Source organism: Cyclopterus lumpus, chromosome 8, assembly GCF_009769545.1.
Source record: "Cyclopterus lumpus isolate fCycLum1 chromosome 8, fCycLum1.pri, whole genome shotgun sequence".
NCBI classification, from domain to species: domain Eukaryota; kingdom Metazoa; phylum Chordata; class Actinopteri; order Perciformes; family Cyclopteridae; genus Cyclopterus; species Cyclopterus lumpus.
The window spans coordinates 8,933,605-8,954,983 of record NC_046973.1 but is presented as its reverse complement, the minus strand read 5'-3'; the positions used below and the strand labels follow the sequence as shown (position 1 = coordinate 8,954,983).

The 21,379-nt window shown below is 41.8% G+C and overlaps 3 protein-coding genes across 6 annotated transcripts; all 3 read left to right on the top strand.

The window, feature by feature from the left end:
- The first annotated feature begins 1,765 nt into the window (after window positions 1–1,765).
- On the top strand, window positions 1,766–14,834 carry gspt1l (G1 to S phase transition 1, like). The gene is made up of 14 exons (XM_034538803.1): window positions 1,766–2,357; window positions 3,539–3,583; window positions 7,585–7,836; window positions 8,289–8,322; window positions 8,420–8,497; window positions 8,777–8,957; window positions 9,491–9,645; window positions 9,958–10,098; window positions 10,202–10,295; window positions 11,507–11,587; window positions 11,922–12,095; window positions 12,415–12,504; window positions 12,643–12,811; window positions 13,653–14,834. Exons 1-14 carry the CDS (start codon window positions 2,165–2,167, stop codon window positions 13,703–13,705), a joined length of 1,740 nt encoding a protein of 579 aa, XP_034394694.1. The 5' UTR covers window positions 1,766–2,164; the 3' UTR covers window positions 13,706–14,834.
- A 1,223-nt stretch (window positions 14,835–16,057) lies between these two features.
- Window positions 16,058–16,453, top strand: LOC117734756 (phosphoinositide-interacting protein-like). The gene has a single exon (XM_034539019.1). The coding sequence runs from the start codon at window positions 16,058–16,060 to the stop codon at window positions 16,451–16,453; it is 396 nt and encodes a 131-aa protein (XP_034394910.1).
- Window positions 16,454–19,018: 2,565 nt separating this feature from the next.
- si:dkeyp-72e1.6 (transmembrane protein 238) lies at window positions 19,019–21,153 on the top strand. 4 transcript variants are annotated; one of them, XR_004609866.1, is made up of 3 exons: window positions 19,019–19,597; window positions 19,717–19,766; window positions 20,619–21,153. XR_004609866.1 is itself a non-coding variant. In XM_034539741.1 (2 exons), exon 1 carries the CDS (start codon window positions 19,078–19,080, stop codon window positions 19,594–19,596), a length of 519 nt encoding a protein of 172 aa, XP_034395632.1. In that variant the 5' UTR covers window positions 19,019–19,077; the 3' UTR covers window position 19,597; window positions 20,619–21,153. The 4 variants fall into 4 exon arrangements, 2 of the variants coding, with proteins under 2 accessions (XP_034395632.1, XP_034395631.1); XR_004609865.1 differs by having other exon boundaries at window positions 19,019–19,609; XM_034539741.1 differs by lacking the exon at window positions 19,717–19,766.
- Window positions 21,154–21,379: the final 226 nt, after the last annotated feature.

Below are 21,379 nucleotides of genomic sequence, written 5' to 3'. Positions count from 1 at the left end.
GTTGTGCTGCCGCAGGTTGCCAAAACAACTTCGAATTGGAAGCCACACGTGATCAAATGTTACAAACCATTTACCTTCGTGAGAAACTTCAAGGGCTTTGAGAGAACACCACAGTGTGTGCGCGCTCACTCTAAAGTTGTAAAAAAAGTCAAAGAATATATATGTTGTTAAAAGTCATAGTATATAAAAATAGCTCAGTCAAACCATATAAAACTATAAAGCAAACTAACCATTATCATATAATGTAATATCATATAACAATAACATCAGTCTTTATATTGTTAGGTTGTAGTGGATTTTATATACACTTGCACATGTAGATAAGAGAGGTTATGTTTTAAATTAATACATAAAGAAAGATATGATCATTAATTTGAGGAATATTCTGAGGAATGTATTATGAAGCATAAGAGAGGATCACTGTTTTATTATTCTGTTTGTTAATGACAAATGTAATGATTAATTGTATGATGCATGAGAATGAATGGATGTTTTATTGTTTAGACAATAGTTAAAATGGATGCCGATTAAAACCTGAGATGTTGCTTTTATTCTGAAGGCAGGATAATAGGGTTTTATTCTGAAGGGGAACTTCCTGTCCTTGACCGGAAGTGTGAGCTTTGACCCCCGCTAGTTTATCGATTTGAGGCATTCTTTGAAGTGGCCAATGGAACTAACCCTCAGGTGTGAACCTTATGTCTTATTCGCTGGTCAGCGTAGCATGCTGTGTCTCTGAAAGGTATTTGCATGAATACCTCCACTAACCAATGGGAGTTTAGCTCAGCGAATGGACTGCGAATAAAACTAATTGTGAGACGTGAATTTGGTCTCTTACGTGGTGACGCCAGACAGAAACTGCTGGCTAAGTCAGGAGACTGTGGAAGCGAAGCCATGTGAGCGCGTCCGGGCCTGGACCATGTATGTATACTGATGACTCTTGTTTGTTATGATTAAATAATGATTATTATATATCTCTGGCTTCAGAGCTTCTTCTTCTAAGCACAAGGTAGCTCGAGATTCTTTGAACCCTTGCAATATACTGCTCATTTAAAAGAAAAGTTGACTAGTTGTGTCCTTTTATTGGAGAGGTTTATGCATTCAGGGGCATCTTTTTCTTGTTGAACTGGTAATTTAATGGTTGGACTGCATTAATGCCTGAGGACATATCCACAAAATATTCTGAGATATGTCACGTAGTGTGTTCAAGTACATGTGTTTCAGTTTATTCTCTCAGACATGATTGTCCCAGAGGACTTATTGCATTAATGTCGACTGAGGACATTGAATAGATATATTAATTGATTAATTTAGATTTTCTCAGTGTAGTTTATATGCATGATTGCAAAGCTGTGATACATCTCTTATGGCTAGAAGTGAAATGCATTACTAGATTAAATAAAAAAAGGAATTGAAAGAGAATACCTTCATACAGTATAATTAACAGAGATAGAGGCTGGTGTGTTGCAAAACCAAACATTGTTTGTATTAAATAGTGAACCCAGTAGGTCGCTGTTGTATTGTCATAATTGCCCTCATTACTTTGAGTAAAGGTACATGTTTTAATTTATAACGTTACAATCAGTAAATCAGCTCAACAAATTTATATGAGGGATGTGGCTAATCATAGTCTATGTAGGAGGTTATTTTTTAAATTTAAAATGGAATGATCTTTCCAAACAAATCAATGCACATTATATTAGAGCGTCAAGTATGTTGTATTACTGGGTAATATAAAAGTCCATCTCCATTTGCGCCAATAAAATGAATCGAATCTGCAGTTGAAAAGGTCAGAAACATGTCGTAACTGACTTTAACTGGCCTTTGGAGAATGTAGTTTTCTTGCCCTCGGGACTCTTTCAATTCAACCTTTCCCGCTTTTGAATATGACTTCATATCCCAGAGCTCACCGCATGTGTTACGTCAACTGCCTTAGCTCACGCGGACTGTCTCTGGGAGTGCTGAGTCGAATATCCTCTCTGGCTTCTTACCGTTAGAAACCGGCTGCTTTAGTTCACCTGAATCGGAGAGCAAACGTTCCACTTCGAGTTGGGACGCTCTGACTGACTCCACGGGGCGACCTTAACATCGGGGTTCAGGCGGACACTTACGGAGACCAAGAATTGCGTTGCCGAAATCTCACAAAAGTGAAAATACAAGACCCACGATGGACCCGAGAGACACTGCCCCTGATTCATGGGAACAAGAGGACGATGTGGAGGCCACAATCGACGGACAACTTGATTCCGCGCTCCTGTCCCTAAATGTGAACGCCAAACCCTTTGTGCCCAATGTGAACGCCGCTGAGTTTGTTCCGACTTTTACCGGGAACGCACATTCGGAAAGTGAGGATTCTGTTGGTAAGTTCCTGCTCACGTTTTGGAGCTACTTTAGCTAGCTAGCTAGCTGCTAGCAGGAGCCCGGGCTGGCTAGTTACTAGCTTGCTAGCCGCCGTACTGACACGCGTTCCTTGAAGCGCTACAAACTAGCTAACTAGTTAGCTGCAGGGTGTTTGGCGTCCCAGTCATTGAGGTGGTGTGCCTCGTACTGGAACTTTTAACTACAACCCGTTAATGCTGCTCGGGCGTTGGACTGGAGAGCGGCCTCATGGCGTGTTGATAACTGTCTGAAAGTCATCAACCCAGCCGGCATTAGCTTGTTACACCTAACCAGCTAGCTAGCATGTTGGTTAGCTGGTGTGGTGAGACGCTCAGTGGGAAGTCGATGCCTTTTTAAAACTAGGGTTAAATAGGGAGCAAGAGGTCCTTATGGCAAACACCAATGTTATTGTAAAAAAGCCTAACTTCAAGCTAAGCTCCTCGTTGGAAATAGTTTTGTGGGGAATGTAAGTGGTTAGTATGACGTGGATGTTCTGACGCATTGCTGGTCAGCAGTGAAACAAAACGTGTCACTGGAAACCGTGTGGAGACCTGGACCAGACTGAATGATGTCATTAAACAGCAGTCCTCGTCGGCAAACGTTTGTATTTGGCTATTACTTATTTTCAGTGTCAGTAATTTCAGATCCTTCTACTGTTGTCTCAGACACTACACATGGACAATATTACCAAATGGAAGTTTGTGCTCCAACATGTGGAGGTGCTTGACATGAAAAACTGTAGTCCTCCAAATTTAACGGGTTGAATTGAATTCTGTTTATTTTGTATAGCCCAGAATCACAAATAACAGATTTGCTACAGAGGACTTTACAATCTGTACACATACAACATCCCTGTCCCAGGACCTCACATCGGATCAGGAAAAACTCTCCAAAAATAACCTTTCACAGGGTAAAAAAGTGAAGAAAGAGAGAGCAACAGAGGAGGATCCCTCTCCCGGATGGATGGAAGCAGTAGATGTCATGTGTACAGAACAAACAGAGTTACATAAACACATTCAATGAATATGACAGAAATGTATGAATAATTATTAGGCATGGACCATGATCCAGATTTCCACTATCCATGAAACGGAAGGAGGAAGAGGTCAGGCTCCTTTCAAATGAACTTAAAACATTAACCTAACCGTTGTTTCTATTTTAGTTGCTGTTGAAAAGATATCCACCATGGAGGCGTCAGAAAGTGCCGGTATGTGTTTGTGTGTTACATTTTCCTCTGTACATTGTGTCACATACATGCTGCTACTGCTCGCCTCATTGTCCTGACATGTGCAGGCCTACAATGAACAACGGATTGGAGTGACAAAGCCTTTAGTGGCTCTTTCATCATGAGTTTCAGAGACCTAATTGCTGATGTCCTATTTGCCTAAAAGATAAATTCCTACATTCTGTAGTCTTTTAGCAGTCTACATCTGCCACAGGGTGCCTTTTGCAGATTACTAACAAGAGTTCAAAGTGTTTGACCACAAACTAACTGAAAAGTGAGTTTAGTTGTAGATAAGGATCAGTTAGTCTTTTGTTTTGACCCAGGCTGTGACATCAGTGTTTACTTATCACTTAAAACAGACATGGCCATATTTCAGTGGGAGATAACGCCACTTAATGTTCAGAAATGTTTTAGAGAATCATGCAGTGAGTCCACTATTCAAAATCATTTGAAATGTGAACTGATTGAATGTTATTTAGATCTGTCGCAAGAACCACACTAGTTTGTGAACTGCTGTTTTAATGGCTGTTGCCATATTGTTTTTCAATTCAGTTTATTTTGTATAGCCCAATATCACAAATTACAAATTTGCCTCAGAGGGCTTTACAATCTGTACACATACGACATCCCTGTCCCAGGACCTCACATCGAATCAGGAAAAACTCCCCAAAAATAACCTTTGACAGGGAAAAAAGGGAAGAAACCTTCAGGAGAGCAACAGAGGAGGATCCCTCTCCCCGGATGGATAGAAGCAATAGATGTCATGTGTACAGAATGAACAGCATTTACAAAGTTACATAAACACATTACATGAATATGACAATGTATGAATGGAACTCCAATCCATGAAACAGAAGGAGGTAGAGAGGAGGGGGGGGGGGGGGGGGGGCAGGGTGCAAAAGCAGGGCCAACGCGGGAGGCCGGCTCACAGGCATCAGACACCTCCAGGTCCAATGGACCCTATGAGACGTGAAGTCACAACGACTCCGGGGAGGAAGCAGAGTTAATAAGGTGCAATGGAGAGATGTAAATTCATCCATAAGTAGAGAGAAGAGGAGATAGGTGCTCATTGTATCATTTTTACAACTAAACGCTGGATTAGAATTTTTTCAACAACTAACTTGTCACAATTAACTTTCATGAACAGAAAGCACAAGGAAAGATTTAAAGGTTTTTAGAAGAAAACATGTACATACCCAGACCGGACAATGGCGATCACCTTGTAGCCCCGCCCTAAAGAATACCCTGCTTTATGGTCTGTTTGACTCTAAATGGACCATCATTTACTAAATGAACATCATGCTGTATTGCAGAAGACTTGAAACTAGAGATTGAGACCATAAACTCATGTTTACAATGTTTACTGAGGGAATAAATTAAGAGATAAGTAGTCATTTTCTCATTGAATTCTATACAACCCAAAGAGCTGCCCCCTGACAGCATTTAGAAAAAATGTAAGCTCAAGCATTGACTTCACTTTTTAGCCGCCTGGCTGTACATTATAATCTTGTGTAGTGCATTCATAATATAGCCAATTCTTGTTTAACTTCTTACATTCACTGACCCAGAAGAGTAAATCCTGCTCGTTAGATTGAGCAGAGACTGGTATGTCTGACTGACGGTTTGGGTGAAGCAGGTCTAAGTTATTTGCAGCAATTGGATGGATAACACGGTGAATGTTTGTGAGGGGTGTCCCTACATGTATCACATAAACCCTGTTGTGTTCTTTACTACCACCTCTTTTCGAAATAGCGTTTGGGTTCAGCAGTCAGACCGTTTTTCTCATGGTTGACTGGATTGGCCATCAGATGGGGCTGAATCTAATATCTTTATTTTTTGCATTCAAAGCTTTGATTGGCAGTTTTTGATGGTAGTGACTGTTTTGGTTTTTTTTTTTAAGGCTAAACGCCAACAATTTTGGTGTGGGTATTTTGTTCGGTAATAACTTATGGTTGCCTTTTTGAGACAACTAATGTTACAGAGAGGAAGGTTAAGTGTTTGTCGCTCGCTGGTTGTGTGTTTCAGAGTGAGACATATGAGGGAGTGCAACAAAATGCATGTTAAGATACTAATGGTATAAACGATGCCAAACCATGACTATCCTTCGACCTGACTTCATCGCATATGACACCAGGCGCATTTCTAACCAGGTGACTAGAGCGGACACACAGATGGATGGATATAAATGTTGGTTAGTTCTGATGGGCAGGTGGCACCTTGGATGGTAGCCCCTGTCAGCAGTGTATGAATGGGTGAATGATTACAGTGTTAAAGCGCTTTGAGTGGTTGGAAGATTCTAAAAGAATAGGTGTATTCTTACTAACTGAACTGCTTGCCCTCTTTTTGTCGTCTTTGATAGTACATCTCCAGCCAAACATACAGAAAGGCAAACTATTACATCCCAATAGCTCTTTTCTTATGATCTGATCAAAACATGAACATTGTTCATGTCCTTTTTAAATGCAGTTTGTGAATACTTTGTGCACACAGTCAGCTAATAGAGTCCAAGATGTTCCTATAGGAAGTAGAAGTGCAACAACAATCTGATATCATCGATGCAAAGTGAAAACATTGATATCATCTTTAAGAAATGGCACTTTTGTGTCCATCCAAGCACACCGCCTTCTTAGAGAGCCCAGTAATATAATGATCAAATCAAGTCTTTTAGAAACAATGGCAAAGCACATTCAGTTGATGTTTCACCCACTGCCAGTCAGCAGCACAAACTAATGTGCAAATTGATTCAACTGACAAAGAACCAGATGAACAGGAATGAAAAACATGGAAACTGTCAACAAAGGAAACTTGTAAAATCTTAGGCGGCGACGTCCAAACTGCTAAGACCAGTCTTTGGAATAGACTACAGTTGGTGGCTTCTTCTCTCGTTCACGGTTGATGCTGCTACACATTTCTTCATATGGTGGCTATCGCTGCTCATGCGGTCTGCTTCCATGTAATTGCTATGTGAAGGCTGACAGATGCATTGAGTGAAACATAATTCATGAATCTGTTCTTGATTGGGTTAAAATTGCATGAGAAATACTTGATGATATATTTAAACTGGCTACTCCAAAATGATAAACACCAAATGAAAAATTAGGCAGTATTATTATTTCAGTCAGTACTGCAGCAAGAAGTTTCATTTAAAGAAAACTATTTCTGTCTGTTAAGGTTGTTTTAATATTGGAGTGTGTCATGGCGTGTTAGCCTCTGCTCCTCTCCGCTGTGGCATTAGTTCCTACTTCTGCCTTTTTTCAAATGTTTACTCCAGAGATGGCATTTCTTGTAATTCATCACGTAAGCTACAAAAGCCACAGCATTGGCTTACCGCCCCACAATTGTGTTCATCATAACGTAGACCCAAATTACCAAATTAAATGGATTAGTTGTTGAAGCCCTAATAGTCCCTGTTTCTTGTAACTTGCATGTATTATGAGATATACAACAGTTATTCAAACATTGTCTGATGTTTTTATGTACTTATAATAATGGCAGAAATGTAATTTTCAAATAAGGTCCCAGCAACGCCTACGAACACATACACTGGCACCAACGTTCTCCGTAGAATAAGCAGATTGTAGCCGAAAAGTTTTCTTAATGGGAAAGTGGCCCATTTTTAATCAGCGTTATGTCACTGCAGCACATACACATGAACAGGTAGCCTGCTGCTCCCGCTGCAGTATTGCATCAACAAAACGCACGGCTGTTTAAAATATTGATGTTGACTCCTGTTTATCGTCAACGTCATCTATCATGGCGAATAATCGCAGCAGCCAAGGATCTATAAACAAGGTCTCTTGTGATTAAAAACAGCTTAAACATATGAACACTTAAATATGCTGCTTATCATTGATATGCACCTCCTTGAATAAGTCGTGGTGAATGAAGAAGTGAAAAAAAGGAGCTCTCTGTATATGTCACCCTGTTAAGTAGTTTGTCAAAGGTAAAGGCCTGGTTGATGTGGACTGTCTGTGGCCGTGCAGCTCCAGTGGAAAACGGTGACTCTGAGCTGACCACAGAGGAGCCGTGGGACCAAATAGAGGCCGAGCCAAATGAGAAGGAGCCGGGAGGCGGGCCTCGTGGGGACCGGGAACCATCGATGGCAGCAACTACGGAGGAGACGGCTCCGGAGATGATGGAGGAGGAAGAGGAAACGCCAGCGCCCAAGGTTCCAGCTACGCAGCCAGATGCCCCCAAGAAAGAACACATCAATGTCGTGTTCATCGGACACGTAGGTCAGTGGAAACACCTGTCTTTGTGTCTATTGCCATTTATTGAATGATCAAATTAACAGCAAGGGCAGCAGATTTATGATTTTTACTCATTAATATTTACTCTTTTACGTTTACTATAATCAACAGCAAGACTAACCTTTTTCCTAAAAGCATCACCAGAAATAATTTCAACCGTCCTGAAGTTTGCGTAAACTGTTGATTCCAAATGTTATCCGTTTACCTTTTATCTATAGTGGTTATTAAAACACTCAATTCAAATACCATGTGACCGCAACAAACCAGTAGCGTGGCATTTTATGGTCAAAAACTCAATTTTAGCTAATAATGTGAAAATGCAATACCAACTTTGACCCTGCGGAGTTGAATTATTTAAAACCCTGGGATTTTGGATGGCAACGATATGTAATATCACTGTTTGGTCTGTTCTAAACCAAGTCTGTGTTCTTTTCCAGATGCTGGAAAATCCACTATTGGCGGACAAATCATGTGAGTTGCAGTCTCTCATTACCTTTCTTGTGATGATTGAAATGGCATTCCCCACATCAGGCTTTGTACATTTATGTTGTTCCATCCTCCTTCATAGGTATCTAACAGGCATGGTAGACAAAAGAACCTTAGAGAAGTACGAGAGAGAAGCCAAGGAAAAGAACCGGGAAACCTGGTGAGTGGGAACACCGCTGTGAATCTAGAACATGGAAAGCTGCTCTCTGCTGACTCAATTCAAATGTGATGGCCAACTGGAAATAGTTGTGCAATTTGACTCTTTGTTAATATAGTCAGGAGCCATGTGTGGCTGTTTTTAATTAGGTTGGCCAGTATTTGCTTAAATCATCAACGTGTATTTGATAGATATATCAGTAATGGTGTAAATGCAACCCTGAGAAACCATCTCAGATTTCATTGTAACAATCATGCCTAGAAAATGAATTGTGTCCCCCAGGTATCTGTCTTGGGCTTTAGACACCAACCAAGAGGAGAGGGACAAAGGCAAGACGGTGGAGGTGGGCCGAGCTTACTTTGAGACAGACAAAAAGCACTTTACCATCTTGGACGCTCCAGGCCACAAAAGCTTTGTGCCCAACATGATCGGAGGTGCATCACAAGCAGACCTGGCTGTTTTGGTGAGTTCAAAGAATTAGCATTGTGGAACATCAGATCACAACTTCACTAGTAGGCTTTGGAGGCCCAGTAGTTTTGGAAACTAATTTTATTCAGCGAGGGCTGAATTTACTGAATGTCGTTTTTTTTGTTCCATTTAAAGCTTCTATTGGTGTTTTGGAGTGATGCTTTCAATGTCTGTCAAGCTGAAGTGCAGCATTTGATTATTCTAGAATTGGATTGTGAATGTTATGAACGAATCTTCAAAGAGGGGTACAGCCCAAAAATGTGCATCTACATAACTTCTCCCCACCATGGAGACGAAATTAAACCATAAAAAATGTGCTTTCAATAGTTGAAACACATTATTTTTTATTTTTATTGCCAGAAGGTCAAGATGTTTAAACATAAAGCCCCCGCTCCAGCAGGGTTCCCATGCATCTCCCAGCCATTGAAAACACATGCAGCTATAGCTATATCATTTTTGCAAGGAATCCCTCCTGTTTTTCTGTAGCACTTGTAGACAAAACCACTGACTGACTGTGTGGCCTCCCAGGTGATCTCTGCCAGGAAAGGCGAGTTTGAAACTGGTTTTGAAAAGGGCGGACAGACGCGAGAGCACGCCATGTTGGCCAAAACAGCTGGCGTCAAGCACCTGATAGTTCTGGTGAATAAAATGGATGACCCAACAGTCAACTGGAGCCTGGAGAGGTGGGTAGATCAAAGTGATCAAACATCTGTAGAATATAAATAAGTAAATATACCAGATGTTACTCTGCTCAAACTGAATTACAAATCAATTTGTATGTCGTCCAAAACCCTGTGTTTTTAACATCATTTAAAGTATTCTCTGTTGGTAGTGGTTTTGCATTTCATTGAGAGGTGTTCTAATATTTTGTCTCCTTTTATGTATGCAAGTGTCCATACGATGTTAACACTGATGCTTAGGATTCAGGTATGTCCTCTATACACATGAAAGGGCTGCTGCTGTATTATTCATCCTTCCTGTGGTTGAACCCTCAGGTATGAAGAGTGTAAGGAGAAACTCGTGCCATTTTTGAAGAAGGTGGGCTTCAACCCGAAGAAAGACATTTACTTCATGCCGTGCTCCGGACTGACAGGAGCCAACCTGAAGGAGCCCACTGACATGTGCTCCTGGTACTCGTACGTCCTTCAACTTCCTCATCACCTCTCTGCGGTCTCCATGGTTACTGTGTAGATGGTTCATCCATGTCTGCTAACTGCTGTCCTGTTGATGTGATTTCAGAGGGTTACCATTCATTTCACACTTGGACAGTTTGCCAAATTTCAAAAGATCAAGTGATGGCCCTGTCAGATTGCCCATCGTAGACAAATACAAGGTAAGCACTGTTACCCCTAGATTTACAGCTTCAGGGGGTGGCACCGACACAACACTTAAAGGGAACATGGTGTTCATTTATTTTAATGACAACCACAAAGTGTGCACATTTTGTCACTGCAGTGTATTTTTTGGGGCTTTTGAAAGAACATTTCCAGAGCCTCTCGATATGGGAAGTCAGAAACGTCTGACCCATTTATTGAGATCCACAGACAGACTGCAAGATGGTCTCCTCGCAGCCTGTTGCAGATGTTTATCTTGACCTGCAAATACATGAACTGTTAGGCTTTAAAAGTGATAGCTGATAGCACCAAATCCCATTGTGAAAAGTATGTTTTACCCTGTTCATGGTAGAGAGGTTTACACAGCTGACCGGGACTGTCAGGGCAATGGAGGCCAGCAGGCTCATTGTTGGGTACATGACACCAAACTCCTCATAATGTGAGCACAGTTCTGACAGTATTATTATACAGCAGCACTTTGGCTCGTTTCTGCACTTGAACCCGGAGCAGAGAGCTACTCCGAGTTCTACTTGTCCCGTTTTCACCACCTTGGGAGCGTTTCAAAAACACATATCGGTTTGCTTTTCACGCAACATATTCTTTGCTCTCTGCCGGCTGGTGAGAATGCGCTCACCTATATGTGCGCGCATCGGGGCGGAACTCCGCCGCACGCGATACCGAGACCCCGAGGAGAAGTGTTAACGCGACCACGTAGAGACAGAAGTGACATGCCGTTGTGTTACTTCTCTCACCAAATTTCCCCTTGGGGATTAAAAAAAAGTATCTATCTAGATACGATCAATAACATATGTTTAGTTTAATAAAAGAACAAAGACCTATTCTTTAGGAAAGGGAACCGTACATTACTTCTGTTGTGATCAGGGCGGCGGAGGGAGATTTCAGGGGGGCAGGCCGCCACCCTAATATAGTGGTAGGGGAATAAGATGTTTAACCCCCTGCTTGATTCATACATTTACAAGGAAGCTCATGAAAGGTTGTTATCAGACAGCTGCTTTCTGTATGTGCAATGTGGAAGTCTGCATCCCAAAGGTTTACACATGGGAACTTAAACACTAAATTTTGACCCAATTGCATGAAAGAGGTTTACACTGTTAATGTTTAAGCTTTTGCTGCTGGTTCATGATTTCTGATGTTAAATCTGGATTGCTTCTCTACCCTGCTGTAACACACCATCCATCTGTCTCATCAGGACATGGGCACTGTGATTCTGGGCAAACTGGAGTCGGGCTGCATCTTTAAAGCACAGCAGCTGGTCATGATGCCAAACCGGGTAAGATATCCCACAAGCCCTTTCTTCCACCAGCTGGAACCAAAAGGATGGAAAAAAACGAGCAAGCAAAAAGTACGAGTGACATTGCACCATGAGACTCGGCTCTTCGTCACCGGGCTCCAGATCTGAACCATGCATATTTATAATACAATATGTAGAATTCAATACTTGGCACTAAAATGTCACAACTAGAACCTGAGTCCATCCACAACACTACTAAATACAATGTAGCATGTTGTGTTTTTGTCAATGTAGTTTTGTCAAGTTTGCCCTAGTTTTTAAAATATTGTTCTTTGTCTTCCCCCTCCATGTTTGTCTACCGGTCCTCATGCAGCATGTGGTGGAGTTGTTGAGTCTCCTGTCAGACGATGTGGAGACGGATGATGCCCAGCCGGGTGAAAACCTCAAGCTGCGGCTCAAGGGTATTGAGGAAGAGGAGATCCTGCCGGGCTTCATCCTGTGTAATGCTGAGAACCTCTGCCACTCCGGGCGCACATTCGACGCCCAGGTCAGTGTCGCCCAGTGGCTCCATGCCACAATCCCAGAGCCACAGCTGACTGTCGCTCAGCAGCAGTGCACCTGGTCCAGGTGTTCCAACCAACGTATGGGACAGTGTTAATGGGTGGGAAACTACTGAGGGATCATTTCCTGATTGGAGGAATACAGCAAGCTGCTCATGTTGTGGTCCATCCCTCCCCCATTACCACTGTCTGGATGCCTTTTGTGCAAACGCACCAGTGGGACCAGAGTAGTGGGAGTGTTAATTAAAGTGACACAATGTCTGTTTTTGTACCTGCTCAGAACCACTGTCATTCTTTTCCTCTCAGATCGTCATCATCGAACACAAATCCATCATCTGTCCAGGTTACAACGCAGTCCTTCACATTCACACCTGCATTGAAGAAGTGCAAATTACAGTAAGAGCTAATGCTAACCTAACTGTTCCCCTGTTACAGAAAGACAGTGTCCCACCAGTGATTGGAATAATGATTTAGTTTTAGAGGTGGATAAGTGACACCTGTGGACGTGCTGATCTTGATTTCTTCCGTCGGCAGGCCTTAATCTGTCTGGTAGACAAGAAGACCGGAGACAAGAGTAAGACACGGCCACGATTCGTCAAACAAGACCAGGTCTGCATCGCCCGTCTGCGCACGGCAGGAACCATTTGCCTCGAGACCTTTAAAGACTTTCCTCAGATGGGACGGTTCACCTTACGGGACGAAGGTAGCTTTAATGATCAATTCATTGATGAATTGTGTTTTAGATTAAACATTTAGTCTGAATGGTGAAAGAAAGACTGGGGAGAAACTATGCGCCCAGTGTGATGTCTCTGAATATCTTGTTGTTGGACCGCCATTCAGAAACATTGCAAGAACATAAATGACCTCAAATATCAGGGAATCATCATTTATGTCTTGTCCATGAATGGAGTAATTGTTTTAGCTTTAATCATTATATTGCTGTCATTATTAGAACATGTTCAATATTAATGATTGCCTACAGAAGGGTTCACAAATGTATTTAGGGATTTAGTGTCTTTCTTCACACTTATTTTCAATTAACAAAAATAGTCACCATATATAAATGTAAACAAAATCCACATATACAAAAGTAATATATTTATAATGCTCACACAAATATGTATTTTTTATAAATAAATGTATGTCTACAAAAAACAAATACAGAGTTTAGCTTATTTAGATTTGTGTTTTGCGCACAGGATGCTCAATAGTTATAGTGTAAATATGCTGTGGCCGGCACATAAATAATTACTAAACATGACAATAACTAGTAAGGGAATAACTTTTAGATTTGTCATGGGTTCAAATGAAGCCATACCAGAGCTATATATCCTGTGGATCTATACCGTGATATCAATGCACTCGTCTCGGCCTCATGGAGCTACAGGCTGTGAACATTATGGTCTGCCGTCTCAGCCACCAGAAAGTGATTTGGATATGTTTGAGTTGGAATTATTTTCGTCTAATAGTTACTTGTGAATGTGATGAGTTTCAAAGGGATTTGAGGCTGAGACCCAAATGTGACAGTTCTGTTTGTGTCTCAGGTAAGACCATCGCCATCGGCAAGGTGCTGAAGCTGGTCGCTGAGCGGGACTGAAGAGGACAGCTGCCTGAGTCCTAGTGAGAAGGAATGGGCGGAGCTCGGTCATAACCCGGCCACATAGTTGGCGGCTGCGACGACGCCTCCCTGTCACGCCCCCCTTCTGCGTGCTGAAGACCAGCTTCAGAAAAGAACTCATGTGAAAAAGAACCCGTTTTTAAGCAAATGACACAAGATGAAGTCCACACGAGTCAGCTTTCTCATATTGAGAGCTCAGCTATGCCATTCTGGGTTAGCCCTCCTCCACCACCTCCCTACTCTGGTCTGCTCAGCATTACATGAGGGTTTTTTCTTCTATCTTTTTCTTGCTTTCATCAATGACAAATGGAGGAATTTATATCTGTAAACGGATGTGGACCAGGATCCTGCTTGGATTATAAAGGATGATTTTCAGACGTAAATTGCAAAAGAAATGGTTTGAAGAACTTAACCAGTTGAAACCAAAATGTTTATCTTGGGTGTACATTTCTCCCTTTTCTTTGACCCAGTTTTTGGTTTCTCGTGGCGTTCTGGCAGTGTGCTTGAGCGTGTTCAACTGTTATTATAGCAAACAACTATGACAATAAAATGATAAATTGGGACAACAAAGTGTTTTCATTTTCAGAGCACAGTCCAGTGGCTGCTATAATATTCCATTCATGCTACAGTTGTGGTTTTACAGAGTTCACAATACACCGATTTAAACATTGTTATGCCATATGTTGGTGAATGATTGTTTTGGTAGAATACTGTTTGAAGATTGCTTTTATAGAATAGTTATTAACAGTATTTCAAAGCAGATTGTTCAGTGAGTTGACCTGATCTGTTGAATCAGCTGCTTCACTATGAAGTGGTTTGTCCACCAGAGGGCACTGACGCTGGTTTGTACAATGTAACCCACATGTACAAGCCATGAACTAGATCAGTATTGTTATGGCATAAAGCTGAGCAACATTCCACATAACATGTAACTGCTGACTGGTAGCACTGAGCAAGGGAAACCATCAGCTGTTGTTTATTATTATTATTATTATAGCACTGTTGTATATTATGTATTTCTTTCCATTAGGTTTAGCTCAAATGGTGTAGTGGTCAAATTACAGTACATACCCATTTTTAGAAATCCGGTTTCAGTAAAATACCTTTTTTCTCAAAACAATGACTTCTCTTTCTTTTGTGTGTTTTCTCTTTGTTGGCCAGTTGTGCCGGTTTCTTTTTTTTTTTTTTTTCATAACTTTATTATGACTTTGTTCTACATCTGTGTTCTTGAAATTGCTGAAGTTATATTTTCGTTAAGGTACCTGAGTTAGCCATCATATACTTTATTGCATTTCAGATGGAAATAATGAATGTATTACTCAACCTAATTTGTCTGGCTGCTCAATTATTAATTACAGTACTTTTGCAGTTAAGATTGAACAAAAAAAACGTAACATTTGAAAACTGCTCATTTGGTGCGACACGTTCAAGATTAAAGTATTTTTACTTTTGATCATTTGAAGTAGGATTTTCAATGCAGCTTTTTACTAAATATGTCTAGATTGTTTTATTGCTACTTTAACTTAAAGGATGCACACATTTTCATGATGGTTTTATTTTCCTGGTTTTATGAGAGTCACTAATCCTCGTGCACTGAGCAGTGCAGTAGGTTTACGGTGATGCTGTGAGCCTGGATGTGGGGGCAGTTGGGCAGCGGTGGTCCAGCAGGGAGACAGATGGGCTTTAGGTAAGATGAACATTTCTGTCATTTCATACTTGTCTATATCTGATGTAGCTGATGATATGATGCTTCACATGAATCCTCACGATGGATCTATTCAACTGTCCGACTGAGAAGATGTTGTTGTTCCAGCTGAATCTGCGTCTGGTTTCTACGCTGAAGCTCAGGCTTCTCGCATGTTTTTGGAATTGAAAACTAATAAAATGTCAGGGTTTTTTATTATACTATACCTGCCATTATTCTATATTGTTATTATTTACCACAAATCCCATGAAAAGATCATAAACCAGCAATCACACGTAATGAGAGCCTGAGACAGCTGACCTCTTTCTTCTAGAGCTTTACAGATCTTCTGACTAGCGACGTGTGGAAGAAGGTGCTCACATAACATTAACAACGGCTGTTCTAATCACGTGGACCAGCAAGTCGTGACCACATGAACATGCCCTGAAACTGAGGCAGCTAAATGGAATTCAGGCATTATTTATTCCATTACCAACACCTGAGCTACAAGTGCAAACACTGACATCTTCAGTAGCAACCGATGGGTTCCGGACTGTGACACAAAGAGGGCAGGGACATCAGAGAGTATTGGTGTAATCTTTTCATGGGATTTGTGGACAATAATCCAAATGTACAATAATGCCAGAATGCGGTGTGTAGTATTGGACTTTCTGACCTGTGACCATCTAGTCTCTGCAGTGTCCCCCAGTGTGACCATACTCTCCACATCAGTCCCCATAACAACCATGGATGGAGAGGATACTGAAGCCGCCACACCTCTCAACCTTCTCCTAGACAGGAAGTGGCCTTGCTGTCAGGGCGGTCTGGTTCCATCCTGCTGGCTCCTCTACTTTAAGCCCATCGTGGCCATCAGTGTTGGTACGCTGCTGTTCGTATCGGGCACCGCCTTGTCCCTGCTCTCCTTCACCCAGGTGGGCAATGTCCCCTACCTGCTGGGGCCTCTGTTCCTCTCTGTGGGTCTGATGTTCCTGGTCACCGGCCTGGTCTGGATCCCCGTGCTCAAACAGAGCCTGGAGCACTAGCTACTCACTGAGGTCCACCATGGCAAGGGGGACCAGGTGGAGCACAGACACCACTGATGGGGAACTCTGGGAACCAGTAACCATCTGCTTTGAAAGCACAAAGTGATGAGGTCACACTTTGTGGGAGTGTAGGATCTAGTTGTTTTGGAGCTTGACCCCTATGGGAGAACAGTCGGGATGTCTCAGCTTCAGAAAGCGTTCTTAACCATTTGGCCTCATTCATCATGCAGTCTGACATCGAGCTAATCAGTCTGGGTCCGTAGCATTTTAGAAATACTGAGGTCATCAAGCATGAAAAACATTTTACAAAATAAGTATTTAGATTTGTTCCTTAGTCTTTATTTAGCTGACTGTTCTGTTCTATTGTGTCAACAGTGTGTCCCAACATGAAGGACTCTTGTGTCTCCTAAATGTCAACTTTCAATGTGCTGAGAAGCTCTGTTTTTAAAAAAGGAATACTTCATCCTCACATTTATCTGAAAAGAGTTTTCCAGGACATCATTAATGAATTAGTCTCTCGGCCTATAGAATAGAAATAGAATGAGCCTTTTGTTTGTTTGCAGTCACCCTGGAAGCTGAAGCTGATTTACTTACACCATTGCATCTTAACAAGTCAGGAACTGGTGTCTCAAAGCCGTTATTGTTTGTGTGATTCATAGTGAGACCAGAGTGACAAGTCTTTTCAGTCGTTGTACTTGTGATGTCACAGCCCTGTGTTACTGCAACCCTTGTCACTCTTTACTGTCAAACTGGGAAAAACAGTTCAGACTACTACTCTTACTCTTATCTTTATTTGTTTTGACAATAGAATAGATTCAAGAGCCATGTGCACCTCTTACATGTACCACAGGAACACAACCAGGAACACGGTTAACTTAAATCAATGACAACCGGTACGGTTTAGCCAGTGGACCAGAGGTCTGCAACCCAAACTAGCCAATGCACCTTTAGGTATAGTGTAACTGCTTTTGACCAAATGGGCGGAAACACGCAATAAACCCACTTTAAAGGAGCTAATAACCTTTGATGTGTTAAACACTCGTACTGTTGTGCAGGGTGTGTAAACGAGGACCTCTCCATATGAAGACCATGCAGGTCTTAAAGTGAGGTTGTAGACTAGCTGGCCAGGGCATGGATGTGAGTGTCGGCAGAATATTTATTATAACACGTAACACATGTTTACAGTTTATTTTTGCTCCTTTTTATGTTGTTTTTATTTTTTATTATTTGGGAAGGTGGTCCCTGGACATTTTTAACAATCAGAAGTGGACCTTAAGTCACCAAAGGTTGAGAACCCTGTTTGTAGACCTTCTGGGGGGAAAACTCATATCTCCTGTGTTCATTTTCTCTTTCATTTAACCAATCTGTCACACAGGCCGTCCCATGCGGGTCATTTTCTGCAGCCCATCTGTCTCATTGTATCCTCGTTGGCTGTCGCTTTCCTTTATTTATTAATTTGTCATCTTCTACATAAGCCGCTGTGGCTGCTGGTGGGCTCTGTAAATCCTTTAGAACCGGATTACTGAGGCAGAGAAACACTACTGGACATATCCATCTCTGATTATTCTCAGATCAACATGGCCGCCAGTGCAGACGTCCCAAACACCCCCACGAACACACAGACCAGCGGATCTGACCTGATCTGACCTGCAGCACATCCATCTGTCTGTGAGCAGAATGCAAACACAACAGGAAATACTCAACAAGACACTGATGCAAACATAACCACAAATGTGTAAATGTTGTCTTTGGGATTTTTGACACCTGCCACTGCATACGCTCGATACCAAACAGCCTTTAACCTGCATCATTAATGCTGATTGTCCATAATAAAAGATCATTTATAACTGGACGAGATCTAACCGCAGATATTCCGATTAGAGGACCAACAAAATATACAAATATATACAATGTATGAAATAAAAATAAGATGGTTATTTGATCCTTAGTCTGTGTTCATGTATTGATACAATGTACCATAATGTGGTAACAGTGTGTATATCCATATGCATGTGTATATTCTTTCATGAGCGCATTGAGCTCTGGCTCTGGAGTCATTGCTCTGACGTGTCTTTATATTCGTATTTCTTGCACTGTGTTGATTGTTGTTAATGTTATTATATTGTTGCACCCCCCACCATGACAAATTCCTTGTATGTGAAAACAAACTTGGCAATAAAAGGTTCTGATTCTGATCTGTTTCTTATTGCATTTGTTTTAGCTTAATGTTTGAATGTGTAATGACTGTTTTAATGTTTAAATGAATGTTCTTAATTGTTTTGATATCTTCTTAACTTTTGCATTATGTGTTGATGCCTTCAATGGTTTCATGTGGCGCACTTTGAATGGTCTTGTTGTTGTAATGAGCTAAATAAACAGCAGCTGTTATCACTGGTGAACAAAGCCCTCACCGGCCAGGTAGGGCTCTCCCTTGGACACCACGCCCACCTGGTGGTGACTACCTGTCCTGAGCAGGGCTGAGCCCCTCCCCCTTGGACACCACGCCCACCTGGTGGTGACTACCTGTCCTGAGCAGGGCTGAGCGCCTCACCTGACTCACCTTACCGCGCTCGGAAACTCAATGCCAGGGCACAAAGGCTCCCGCAGGCCTCCTGTATGCTGACATGGATCCGGTGTACCGGGGCCTGGGTCGCTGCGTGTGCTGTTTCTGGCTCGCGGTAGCCTTTGACATTGTGGGGCTGCTCGTGCTTCTTACCGGGGTGTTTGTGAGCGTGTTCTTCTACGATCTGCTCATCTACGCGGGAGCCATCGTGATCTTCCTCAGCCTCATCTGGTGGGTGTTCTGGTACTCCGGGAACATCGAGGTCCCCCCGGCGGAGCTGGAGGATGACGTCGGGCTACTGAAGAAGGACCAGGGCGGGTGGAGCGGCGCGGTGAGGCGCCTCTCCAGCCGTGTGTCCAGCGGCATCAGGACCTCGTTCCGGAGGAACGGAGCACCATCGCGCGCGACCGGTACGCAGAGGGCAGCCGGGGGGCCGCCGGTGGCCCCGCAAGCCGAGCAGGTTGCCGTTTCCATGGCAACGATGAACCCACAGGGGGATACCCCGCACAGTACTGTCCCACGAGCTGCAGGCTGTGACGTAGAAATGCCGCACACAACGACAGAGACCTCCCCGACATAGTGTAAGTGGACAGGTGAGGCCTTCACACAACACCACCTGTAAAGTATCTATATGTCAGACTGTGTGTGTGTTATTACATATTGTTATAGTATATCCCTATATGTTATCTCTTCCATTTAGACTTTGGACATAGAGAACATAGAACGACTCATAATCCCAGAGACTTCACGGTAACTTTTCATGTTCTACACATGTAACACCAGCCAGGATGTTAAAAGTACTCAGGTCAAATGATCCAATGAAGGAAATCTGTATTTTCTATTATCATTGTTTAACCGTTTGTTTCGTTTTTATGTATTAGAACTGTGCAATTATATATGTAAATCATATTTCCCTTAGTGATGATTAAAAGGCTGTTTCAACAGCCCCCTCACACTGCTAGGAATATCATTTGAATGAAATAATATGTTGACTTTACCTGTGTCATTTGGTTGTATTTGGAGAATGTAAAATGTTCCTCAGGTCATTCAAACCCAAATTCCCAGTAACATTACAATGTCCCGATTCTTTCTAAAAGTTCACTTTGATCATTAAAAAAAAACATGTTTGCATTGGCAACTCATGGTCTCAACACAATATTATAGAAATAAAGCTACATTTTTTTCCAATAAAAGCTTTTATTATTAATATGTATTTTATACCGATGCAAGTGAATGTTCAGAAGCATTTATGTATATATATATATATATATATATATATATATATATATATATATATCAAATGTTTTGGGTTTATGGACACAAAGGGAGTCCATGGTGTTACGGTTCCAAACGCATAAATGATTTGAATACAATATTTCTTAATAGTAGACTCATAGAAAGCTCTTGTTTTTCATTTTCCTTCTTTGATGCGGTTTAAATGCAGAACTAAAAGGACTTCCTGCTGGAGCAGTTAAGAGTCTTATCACGGATAAATCATTAACCCGTTCTCTGCTCACTAAAAGACGAGCCTTGTTCAAACAATAGCACCAACAGAAGTGTCTGACCACACTAATGAGGGCGTGTACTTCCTTCTCCCCACAGACATGATACGGCCTGCCCCACACTGTCTTCAGCTCCACTTCATGCTCAACTCTTGATGTTGATGTGTTTAATGAGAAATTATGAATAATAGACAATGGTATTCAGACAATGTGTTGCTGAGTACAGCTTTATTTCAATGTAATTTCCTAATAAATGTTATGTTTGAATCGGTTTAGCAGGGTCAATTCAGTCTGTGTGAGATCCAGAGACATCAGAGATATTGTCAGTTCATATCTGTGACTGTTTCTAATGTACCTGTGATGACTGCGTTGTTGGACTAAACTGATTTGTTGTGATTTTGTATGTATTTAATGTGCTCTTATAAAGGGCTTCTCCTATCTTCGATGCAGTAATCAGATGTGTTTGTATACATTGAGTGTCATTATCCGACAATATCTTACATCAGTGGGATTGGATTCCTCTAGTTGAAAGAGTGAATTATACAATAACAATCGACATTTAACCTTCAAAATGTTTGCTACTAGTTATGGGGTCATATCTTTCTCCTTACTGAACTCAAATAAACTTATTTGAACTATCCAACTAATACAATGTTGATAGAAAGCCTCCTGTTGACTCATTGACTCCCCATTGCTTCCGTAGGCTGTGTGAATGGCTGTGCAGGTTAGAGTCCTGATGGTCAGCTGGCACATTGCATGGTAGCCCCTGTCATCAGTGTATGAATGAATGTGAATTATGACATGTAGTGTTAAAGTGCTTTGAGTGGTCGGAAGACTAGAGAAGCCCTAAACAAGTACAGT